The following is a 10,841-nucleotide window of genomic DNA, read 5'->3' on the forward strand; positions in this document are numbered from 1 at the left end:
AACCCTGTCTCTACTAACAATACAAAAAAAATTAGCCGGACATGGTGGTACATCCCTGTAGTCTCAGCCGCTTGGGAAGCTGAGGCAGGAGAATTGCTTGAACCCTGAAGTGGAGGCTGCAGTGAGCCGAGATCACGCCACTGCACTCCAGCCTGGGCCACAGAGTGAGACTGTCTCAGAGAAAAAAAAAAAGTAATGGCAAAAACTGCAATTACTTTTTCTTTTTTCTTTTTTTTTTTGAGACGGAGTCTCAGTCTGTGGCCCAGGCTGGAGTGCAGTGGTGCGATCTTGGCTTACTGCAGCCTCTGCCCCCCAAGTTCAAGCAATTCTGTCCTGCTTCAGCCTCCCGATGGGATTACAGGCACCCACCACTATGCTTGGCTAATTTTTGTATCTTTAGCAGAGATGGGGTTTCACCATGTTTGCCAGCCTGGTCTCGAATTCCTGATCCACCCACCTCGGCTTCCCAAAGTGCTGGGATTACAGGTGTGAGCCACTGTGCCCGACTTATTTTATTTTTTAATTAATTTTTTGTTTTTGTTTTTGTTTTCAGATGGAGTCTCTGTCTCCGAGGCTGGAGTGCAGTGGCACGATCTCGGCTCACTGTAAACTCTGCCTCCCAAGTAGCTGGGATTACAGGCACATGCCACGCCTGGGTAATTTGGTAATTTTTGTATCTTTAGTAGAGACAGGGTTTCCCCATGTTGGCCAGCCTGGTCTCAAACTTCTGACCTCCGGTGATCTGCCTGCCTCGGTTTCCCAAAGTGCTGGGATTACAGGAATGAGCCACTGTGCCTGGTTGGGCATACATCTTATTTTTTTCTTTCTGATAACATAGGGATGTTATCAGAAAACATCTAACATCTATAGTCTATGTTATAACATAGATTATAGGGATGTGCCACCACGTCCGGCTAATTTTTTTTGTATTGTTAGTAGAGACAGGGTTTCACCATGTTAGCCAGACTGGTCTTGATAACAAGCGATTCTCCTCCCTCAGCCTCCCAAGTAGCTGATACTACAAGCGCCTGCCACCACGCCCGGCTATTTTTTTGGTTTTTTAGTAGAGGTGGGGTTTCACCATGTTAGCCAGTCTCTAACTCCTGACCTCAGGTGATCTGCCTGCCTTGGCCTCCCGAAGTGCTGGAATTACAGGTGTGAGCCACCATGCCCGGCCTGAGTGGTGGGAGGTGTCTATTTTAGACTGAGCAGTCAAGAAATCTTCTCTGAAGAGGTGATGTTTGGGCCAGGCCTCCGCAAACAATTAGAAGGTGTCAGCCATGGGGAGATGTGGAGGGAGGGTGTTCCAGGCCAAGGAAGGGTAAGATAAAATAATTCAGCTGGGCGCGGTGGCTCAAGCCTGTAATCCCAGCACTTTGGGAGGCCAAGACGGGCGGATCACGAGGTCAGGAGATCGAGACCATCCTGGCTAACACGGTGAAACCCCATCTCTACTAAAAAATACAAAAAACTAGCCGGGCGTGGTGGCGGGCGCCTGTAGTCCCAGCTACTCAGGAGGCTGAGGCAGGAGAATGGCGTAAACCCGGGAGGCGGAGCTTGCAGTGAGCTGAGATCCGGCCACTGCACTCCAGCCTGGGCGACAGAGCAAGACTCCGTCTCAAAAAAAAAAAAAAAAAAAAAAAAAAGATAAAATAATTCAGGGATCTGAGGGCAGAGGAATCTGGACTCTCCAGTTCTCCCATTCAGGGCTGCCCAGGAGAGATAAAGAGGATCTCATAAGGGTGTGTGGCTTTGTGGCTCACTCATGCCCACAGGACCATGCCTACCCTACCCACCTTTTTTTTTTTTTTTTTTTCCTGAGTCTCCTTCTATTACTCACGCTGGAGCACAGTGGTACAATCACAGTTCACTGCAGTCTTGACCTCCAGGGGCTCAAGTGATCCTCCCACCTCAGTGTCCCGAGTAGCTGGCAGTAAAGGTGTGCACCACCACCCTTGGCTCATTTTTTGATTTTTTTGGTAGACATGGGGTTTCACTATGTTACCCAGGCTGGTCTCGAACTCCTGGGCTCAAGTGATTCTCCCACCTTGGCCTTCAGAAGTGTTGGGATTACAGGCATGAGCCACCACACCCAGCCCACCACCCAGTCTTGACTCTCCCTTCTCCCTCCCTCCCAGTGAGTGCTGGTGGCCTGTGTGTCACGCCTGCTGAAGGCTGCCTCTGACTTGTGGCTTTTGACTTCAGGCCTGGGAGACACCCTTTGGCTGGGTTAGGGAGATCTTGGAAGGGGGTAGGGGACACAGCAGGGGGTAAGGAGAGTGACACACTGCAGGCACGGGTTGGGTGACAGATGAAGGATCCATTGGCATATGCTGCCAGTGTGTGCCATCTACTTGTGTGTTTTAGGTGTGTTTTGTGCATGTGTCCTGTGCGGGCTATATCTGTGACACAGCTACGTGTCAGCACATCCCTGTCGATGTGTGTCTGCTGATATGTCCATCAGCATGCACGGCTGTCTTGCATGCGTCTTTTTTGACACGGAGTCTCGCTCTGTCACCCTGGCTGGAGTGCAGTGGCACCATCTCAGCTCATTGCAACCTCTACCTCCCGGGTTCAAGCGATTCTCCTGCCTCAAGTAGCTTGGATTACAGGCACATGCCACCACGCCCGGCTAATTTCTGTATATTTAGTAGAGACGGGGTTTCACCATGTTGGCCAGGCTGGTCTCAAACTCCGGATCCACCTGCATCCGCCTCCCAAAGTGCTGGGATTACAGGAATGAGCCACTGCGCCCAGCCAGACATGTGTCTTTTTTTTTTCCTTCTGTAGATAACAGGGCCTCACTATGTTGCCCAGGCTGGTCTCAAACTCTTGGCCTCAAGCAATCCTCCTGCCTCAGCGTCCTAAAGTGTTGGGATTACAGGCGTGAGCCACTGAACCCGGCTTGTGTGTGTTTTTCTGTGTCTGTTGTGTGTGTCTGCGGGTAGTGGCTGTTTCCATGCATGGGATATTGTGGTAAATGTGGCTAATTCCCCGTGTGGGGGCTGCTGCTTGTGGATAAGACTGAGTCTCTGTGCATGTACATGTGTGCGCATGCCCCTCACAACCCCAACGAGAAAACACCTGTCCACCTTACCAGGCTGGCAGAGGGGCACAGGAGACAGGATCCCAAATCACAGGCTTTTTCTCTCCGAGTATCTCTGTACTTTATTGTCCCTGCTGTAACAATGCTCATCCTTCCTGAGAGTGTCTCCTGAGGGGGCCTCAGCCAAGGCTGCCTGGAGAAGGAGCCAGTGACCCCTAGCAGGCTCTGCCACCTGAGGCCTGGGTCTTCCCCTGGGATCCTTGAATCTGGAGATGGCAGAGAGGAGGCAAGCTGGCTCTTTCCCCGATCCTCCTAGGAGAGCTGCTTCTGCCCATTCTCCCACTGGTGAAACGGAGGCAGAAGAAGCGGTTCAGCAGGGTGAAGGTGGGTTTAACCTTCCTGAATGGGGTCCAGGGACACTCCACATCTGCCACATAGCCTCTTGGGCTGGACATTTTTCCTGGGCACCAGCCAGCAGCTGGAGCAGCGAGTGCCATATTTCTTGTACCTAGGGTTGGGGGACAAGAAACTGCCATTTAGGATGCAGTGGGGGCCCAGAAACTGCCACAAGGAAACCACTTTTCCCAAGAAGTAGGTGTTTTGCTTTTTGCTTTCCCCATATGCCACGCTGGTTACACCTGGACTGATTTGGGGACCCCCACCTCAATTCCCTCCTCCATTCTAAGGACCTGATCCCACAGGCGTTGCAAAGAGGGGTCCCATCTTCGGCGTCTCTCCAGAGCGGGGTCCTCTGGGTCTGACAGGAAGCACAGCGCCGGGGCTCTGAAGGGTCAGAGGTCAAAGGGCAGGGGTCAGAAGCCACGCAGATGAGCTCAGGAGGCCTGTGCGGGGTCGGGCATTTTGTGGGGGTCTCAGTCAAGGCCCCACCTGGCTCTGGACCAGCCCTGGGAGTTGCCAGCTCTAAGCCACAGCAAAGCCAGGAAGGGAGACAGATGGCAGCATTCCGCAGAGGAGGAAGCTGGGGGTGGGGGTGACTCAGCCCAAGTGGAGGGGGGTGGTGCAACTCCTCCCGGAGGGTCTAAATGGGGAAGCAAGATGGAGAAGGGGGGGCAGGGCAAAAGGCAGGGAAGACAGGAAATTGGCCCCCAAAATATTTATAGCTCTCGGGTTTTCAGGACTCACCCAGGGCCTCGCTGCCTGCTGAGTGGGCCTCAGTGCCTCTTGGGTGGGCTGCAGGGCCCCCAACAGCATCTGCAGGGGATTCCTGAGAGCGGCTACTACAGGGCAGGCTGCGGGGCAGACAAGGTATTAGCATCGGAGGGGATCCGTAGCTTGTCCCCAGTAGCCCCCCAAAATGAAGATTTAGTATCAAGGTATCAGGCATCCCCCAAGGAGGCAACTGATATCTGAATGGCCTGGCTTTGCTTCTCATTAGTAATAATAATATTATTATTATTAGTATTTTTGCAGATGGAGTCTCGCTCTGTCACCCAGGCTGGAGTATAGTGGTGCCATCTCAGCTCACTGCAACCTCTGCCTCCCGGGTTCAAGCAATTCTTGTGCCTCAGCCTCCCGAGCGGCTGGGAATACAGGCGCACAACACCATGCCCAGCTAATTTTTATATTTTTATAGAGATGGGGTTTTACCATGTTGGTCAGGCTGGTCTCGAACTCCTGACCTCAAGTGATCCACCTGCCTTGGCCTCCCAAAATGCAGGGATTACAGGTATGAGCTACCGTGCCTGACCTAATTATTATTATTATCATTATTATCATTTTTTTTTTTTTTTTGGGACGGAGTCTCGCTCTGTCACCCAGGCTGGAGTGCAGTGGCGCAATCTCAGCTCACTGCAAACTCCGCCTCCCAGGTTCACGCCATTCTCCTGCCTCAGCCTCCCGAGTAGCTGGGACTACAGATGCCCGCTGTCACACCCGGCTAATTTTTTTTGTGTTTTTAGTAGAGACGGGGTTTCACCATGTTAGCCAGGATGGTCTCAATCTCCTGACCTCATGATCCACCCGCCTCAGCCTCCCAAAGTGCTGGGATTACAGGTGTGAGCCACCGCGCCCGGCCAATTATTATTATTTGAAAAATAGTAAGCACAGGGACAGCCTGCCAGGTTCCAATCCCAGTTCTCCATGTCCTTGCTCTATGAGCCTGGACACATTATCTCCTACTCTGTGCCTCAGTTTCCTCATCTGTAAAATGGTCTTCCCAACACAACAGCTTTTTTTTTTCTTTGAAAATTTTATTTATTGATTTTTAAAAAGAAATGGGAATCTGGGTAATATAGGGAGATCCCGTCTCTAGAAACATAAAAAAATTAGCCAGGAGTGGTGGTGCAGGCCTGCGCTCCCACCTACTTGGGAGGCTGAGGAGGAAGGATGGCTTGGGCCTGGGAGGTCGAGGCTGCAGTGAGCCATGATTGCGCCACTGCACTCCAGCCTGGGTGACAGAGCAAGACCCTGTCTCAAAAAAAAAAAAAAAAAAGTGGCAGGCATGGTGGCTCACGCCTGTAATCCCAACACTTTGGGAGGCCAAGGTAGGTGGATCACCTGAGGTCAAGAGATCGAGGCCATCCTGGCCAACATGGTGAAATCCCATCTCTACTAAAAATACAAAAATTAGCCAGGCTGGTAGTGGGCACCTGTAATCCCAGCTACTCCAGAGGCTGAGGCAGGAGAGTCGTTTGAATCCAGGAGGCAGAGGTTGCAGTGAGCCGAGATCATGTCATTGCGCTCCAGCCTGAACGACAGAGTACGACTCCATCTCAAAAAAAAAAAAAATTATTGTTTTGGCGGCATAAGTTATAATTTTTATAGTAACAATAAATAAGTAAAAATTAGAGATGGGGGGCCGGGCGCGGTGGCTCAAGCCTGTAATCCCAGCACTTTGGGAGGCCGAGGCGGGCGGATCACGAGGTCAGGAGATCGAGACCATCCTGGCTAACATGGTGAAACCCCGTCTCTACTAAAAATACAAAAAACTAGCCGGGCGTGGTGGCGGGCGCCTGTAGTCCCAGCTACTCGGAGGCTGAGGCAGGAGAATGGCCTGAACCTGGGAGGCGGAGCTTGCAGTGAGCCGAGATCGCGCCACTGCACTCCAGCCTGGGTGACACAGCGCGAGACTCCGTCTCAAAAAAAAAAAAAAAAAAAATTAGAGATGGGGGTCTTACTATATTGCCCAGGCTGGTCTTGAACTCCTGGGCTCATGCAATCCTCCCACCCTGGCCTCCCAAAGGGCTGGGATTACAGGCGTGAGCCACCAGGCCCAGCCTCCCAAAGGTTTTTTTTTTTTTTTTTTAAGGGGTCGGAGTCTTGCTCTGTCGCCCAGGCTGGAGTGTAGTGGTGCCGTCTCTGCTCACTGCAACCTCCACCTCCTGGGTTCAAGTGATTCTCCTGCCTCAAGCCTCCCAAGTAGCTGGGATCAAGTAGCTGGGCTTATAGGTGCCCATCAGCACTCATGGCTTTTTTTTTTTTTTTTTTTTGAGACTGGGTCCTGCTCTATGGCCCAGGCTGGAGTGCAGTGGCGCTATCTCAGCTTAGCTTACTGAAGCCTTTGCCTCCTGAGTTCAAGCGATTCTCCTGCCACAGCCTTCCAAGTAGTTGGGATTACAGGCACCTGCTACAATGCCCAGCTAATTTTTTGTATTTTTAGTGGAGATGGGGTTTCACTATGTTGGCTAGGCTAATCTTTTTTTTTTTTTTTTGAGATGGAGTCTCACTCTGTCCCCCAGGCTAGAGTGCAGTGGCACGATCTTGGTTCACTGCAACCTCTGCCTCCCCAGTTCAAGCAATTCTCCTACCTCAGACTCCTGAGTAACTGGGATTACCGGTGCTTGCCACCAGGCCCAGCTAATTTTTGTATTTTTAGTAGAGATGGGATTTCACCATGTTGGTCAGGCTGGTCTCGAACCCCAGACCTCATGATCCACCCACCTCGGCCTCCCAAAGTGCTGGGATTACAGGCGTGAGCCACCACGCACGGCCTGGCCAGGCCTTGAACTCCTGTCTTCAGGTGATCCGCCTGCCTTGGCCTCCCAAAGTGGTGGGATTATAGGCATGAGCCACTGTGCCTGGCCTCCCCAGGCTTTTGAATGAGCCCATACACATCAAATACTGCCTGTTAACCTCTTATTGTTGTCACTACCAACAAATAGTAGCTGTTAACATCATTGGGAAAAATCACTGCAGCCGCAGCTGCAGCCTAAACTGCAGCCTAAGCAGGGCCAGGCGTGATTCATAAAGAGACCAGGTCTCACACTGGGAGTGGGGAGCGACTGAGTCAGGAGGGGCAGGACTGGATCTGGCACCAGCTCAAGTTGTCAACCAGAGACTGGGCCACGTGTAACCTAGGGCACGTGTGAGGGTCCACACTGACACCAGGGAGCACCCCTACCTCCCACACTGGTGTTTGTGTTGTTACTGGGAGAAAGGGCGCCCTGGCCCGAGCCGGCCCCTACCTGTACGTGGGGATGATCTGCAGGCTGGAGTCTGGCTTTATCTGAAACGTCAGAGTCACCCCCTCGAACCCAGGGTCCACTTCCTCAGTGCCCCGGCAGGGATTCGGCTGTTTCCGGGGCCTTCTCTGGGGTGGGGCAGGGGGAGTCCCCGGGGGCTGCAGGCGGCGGTCCTTTTGGCTGATCGGGGTCTGTGTGTCCTTGGAATCCCTGTCCAGCAGCAGGCGGTCCTGAGTCCCCAGAGCCATCGGGTCCCAGCAAGGCCCCAGGATCGGGGTGTCCTGGGTAGGGGACTGACCCAGCCTCTCCACTGTCTCTTGGAGGAAGCGCAGGGCGGTGACCGAGTCCTGGCATGCAGGCCAGAGGGACCTGGGGAGAAGGGCAGTGGGGTCACTTTTTCTTGGGTGACTCCTGGGTTTAGCCGGCCAGGGGCTTCCAAACTTGGGCCGGCTCTTTGTGTACCCTGGGGCAGCTACACACTCCACCTGAGGTTCAGTCATTTCTAACTCCGGGTGGAAGGTTTAAGAGTTGCAAAGTAATTGCAGCTCACCTCGCCCAGCGTGGGCCTCCCAAGCACACTCTCAGCCCTCCACATCAATCAACCCTTTACGGCACCCGTAGATCACCCAGACAGGGACCGCCCTAGGTGACCGAGGCAGGATTTCAAGCCTCTGGCTGCAGGATCGAGAAAAACGTTACTTTTTTTCTTTGTGTTTCTTTTAGAGACCGAGCCTCACTCTGTACCCCCGCCTGGAGTGCAGGGGCGTGATCAGGACTCAGTGCAGCCTAGAACTCCTGGGCTCCAGCGATCCTTCCGCCTCAGCCTCCCGAGTAGCTGGGACTTACAGGCGCGCGCCACCACGCCGCTGGCTTGCCATAATATGATTACGATTTTTATCATTTTCATTATTATTGATTGCCCTCCCTAACCCCTGGATGATCCCTGGGGAGTGCCTATATCAGCCCCAGAGACATGGAATTGCATGGCCTCTGATCCCTAGATGACCCCAAGTGTCTCTGGGGACCAGAACCTCTTTGTAAGTTTCAGCAACTATTATAAAATTGCCACTTCTCGATGACCCCCGGAACGAGAGGTCACGACCCCCTGATCACTGAACCAGCTGGTGAAGTGCTAGCGGGGTCTGGGGAAGGGGTTTGGCCTTACGCACCTCCCACTGATTCTGCAGCATCCTGGGGTCCTCGGCTTCTCCTGGGAGGGGGATCCTCCCAGCGGCTCCAGGTCCAGACAGGGAGGCGCCAGCAGCTTTGCTGGCATCGAGGAGTCCGGGGCTGGCTCAGCCTCCATTGCGCCCCAGCCCAGCCCCCTCCCTAATTTCACCCGGCCCTGTCCCGCTGGGCCCACCCGATGAAACCCACCTGGCGGGGGCGGGACCTGTGGGGTGGGAGCGCTCCTGGCCAAGGATGCGATGAGCCTCAGCTGAGAGCCACCAGCCTCGGAGGCGCCTTTCCTCTTTCCGGCTTTTTTCAGGTCATCTGCGCACCCCTGCGTGCCAAGGGCGGCCTGGACCCCACCAAATCCTTCCGCAGCTGCTGGGCGGGGCCTTCCATGCTGGCCCTACCCCTCGGAAATAGGGGCTCCCAAGCCTCTGCTTTGGATCCCCAGCGGGATCTTAGATCCCAGAGGGAGAAGAGAGTCGGGGACCCACCACAGCAGATGCAGGTTTTTTTTTTTTTTTTTGAGACAGGGCCTCATTCTGTCACCCCGGCTGGAGTGGAATGGCCTGATCACCGTTCCACTGCAGCCTAAATCTCCTGGGCTCAAGTGATCCTTCCACCTCAGTCTCCCGAGTAGCTGGGACCACAGGCACTTACCACCACTCTACGCTAATTTTTACTGTTTTATAGAGACAAGGTCTCGCCATGTTGCCCAGGATGGTCTTAAGCTCCTGGCCTCAAGTGATTCTCCCATCTTGGCCTCCCAAAGTGCTGGGATTACAGGTGTGAGCCACGTGTAGACCCCAGATCTGTCCCCCAAGGACACTCAACATCCTGGAGCCTGTGATACTGATTTATTGCAGCTCCAATCTGAGTCCACTCCTACTCATACCGATTCTCAGGGGCTTGGGGAAGGCACCCCACTAGGGGCCTGGTCCCTGCCGGAGCCTGGACACGGGAATCTCTCCCAAGCAGGGGTGTTGTCATTCGCAGGGGCTTCCATGTCTCTCCCAGGCCTGTCCGCTCCCTGGGCAGGGCTGGCACTTGGCTATTCCCTCAGTCTGGGCCCTGGGGTCATGGCAATGTTTAACAGTCCAGGTGTCCACGTCAGTGGGGCTTGGGGACGTGGCCGTCCACGTAGAAGTTCCTGGTGATCTTGGGCAGGGTGAATTCCGCTCCTTCCAGCTCCGGCGTCAGCACGATCTGGCAGCCCAGCCGCGAGTTCTCCTGGAGGAGGGGGGCCATGTCTAGCATGTCGTCTTCCCTGGGGTGGTGACACGGGCAGTGTTAGCCAAGGGCAGGCTAGCTGGGTGGGTGAGGGGCCAGAGGTAGGGGAGGGAGGAAGCTGAGCACAGGGGGTAGTGTGGGGGGAGGCAGCTCCCCTTCCAGGAACTGAAGTGGGGAGGATGGTGGCGGCTGTTCAGTGCTCAGGGTGAAGCTCCCAGCTAGGCAGGGCTACCCCACTCACCTCTCCTCGGGCGGAGGCAGGAGATCCAGGTGGTCTTCACTCACGTACACATGGCAGGTGGAGCACGCCAGGGAGGCTTCACAGGCCCCTAGGGGCGGGAAGTGAAGTGGGCGCAGGTGAGTGGCAGAGTCAGGAAGGGGCCGCTCTGCGAAGGGCGTAGAAGAGTAGATCTCTCCTCCACCACGTGCCTCACGTCTCCCTCCCGGGCCTGCAGCCCCACGGTGTGCACCAGGCACTGTGTCATGTCCTCAGTGTCCTTAGCTGGCTGTTCCCCAGTGTGTAGGGTTTACAAAGGGACATCCGGGAGGCCCCATTTCCCAGGGACTCCCCAGCAGGCTGAGATGCAGAACCATTAAAGGGCATGGATGAGGTTGCCAGGTAGCTAAGAGGGGAAAGTCCAGGCAGGCTCCCTGCAGCCTGTGAGCCCTTGCTGTGGCCCTATCACGGTGCTGGGCAAATGTGTCCCCACCTCTCCGCTGCTCTTGGAGGATGGACCAGCTGACTCAGCAGTCAGTGTGGTGGGGGAAGGAAAGAGGGATTAGATTTTTTTTTTTTTTTTTTGAGACAGGGTCTCACTCTGTTGCCCGGCCTGGAGTGCCGTGGCTCAGTCATAGCTTACTGCCTCAACCTCCTGGCTTAAGTGATACTCCCACCCAAGCCTCCCAAGTAGCTGGGACTACAGGTGCACACCACCACACCTGGCTAATTTTTTTTTTTTTTTTTTTTTTTT

At 54.3% G+C, this 10,841-nt stretch overlaps 3 protein-coding genes across 3 annotated transcripts in view; 1 reads left to right on the forward strand and 2 right to left on the reverse strand.

Annotated features, from left to right (window-relative positions):
- Positions 1-3,142: 3,142 nt before the first annotated feature.
- ZGLP1 (zinc finger, GATA-like protein 1) lies at positions 3,143-9,163 on the reverse strand. Its single transcript, XM_025368400.1, has 4 exons — positions 7,471-9,163; positions 4,190-4,296; positions 3,736-3,829; positions 3,143-3,554 (listed from the first exon to the last, which is right to left on the reverse strand). Exons 1-4 carry the CDS (start codon positions 7,965-7,967, stop codon positions 3,437-3,439), a joined length of 816 nt encoding a protein of 271 aa, XP_025224185.1. The 5' UTR covers positions 7,968-9,163; the 3' UTR covers positions 3,143-3,436.
- Positions 4,827-5,021, forward strand: LOC112613143 (putative uncharacterized protein encoded by LINC00269; the record flags this gene model as incomplete). The annotated part of the gene is made up of 1 exon (XM_025368403.1): positions 4,827-5,021. A coding segment is annotated over one exon (195 nt), but the record flags the coding sequence as incomplete, so codon positions are not given.
- A 315-nt stretch (positions 9,164-9,478) lies between the features above and the next one.
- FDX2 (ferredoxin 2) overlaps positions 9,479-10,841 on the reverse strand; it is a 5,627-nt gene continuing 4,264 nt past the window's right edge. Inside the window, exons 4-5 of the mRNA XM_025368402.1 lie at positions 10,112-10,199; positions 9,479-9,907 (exon numbers count right to left, since the gene is read on the reverse strand). Coding sequence (XP_025224187.1) covers positions 9,751-9,907; positions 10,112-10,199 — 245 coding nt within the window. The 3' untranslated portion in view covers positions 9,479-9,750. The remainder of the gene's footprint in view (positions 9,908-10,111; positions 10,200-10,841) is intronic.

Source organism: Theropithecus gelada, chromosome 19 (assembly GCF_003255815.1).
Source record: "Theropithecus gelada isolate Dixy chromosome 19, Tgel_1.0, whole genome shotgun sequence".
Classification (NCBI taxonomy): Eukaryota; Metazoa; Chordata; class Mammalia; order Primates; family Cercopithecidae; genus Theropithecus; species Theropithecus gelada.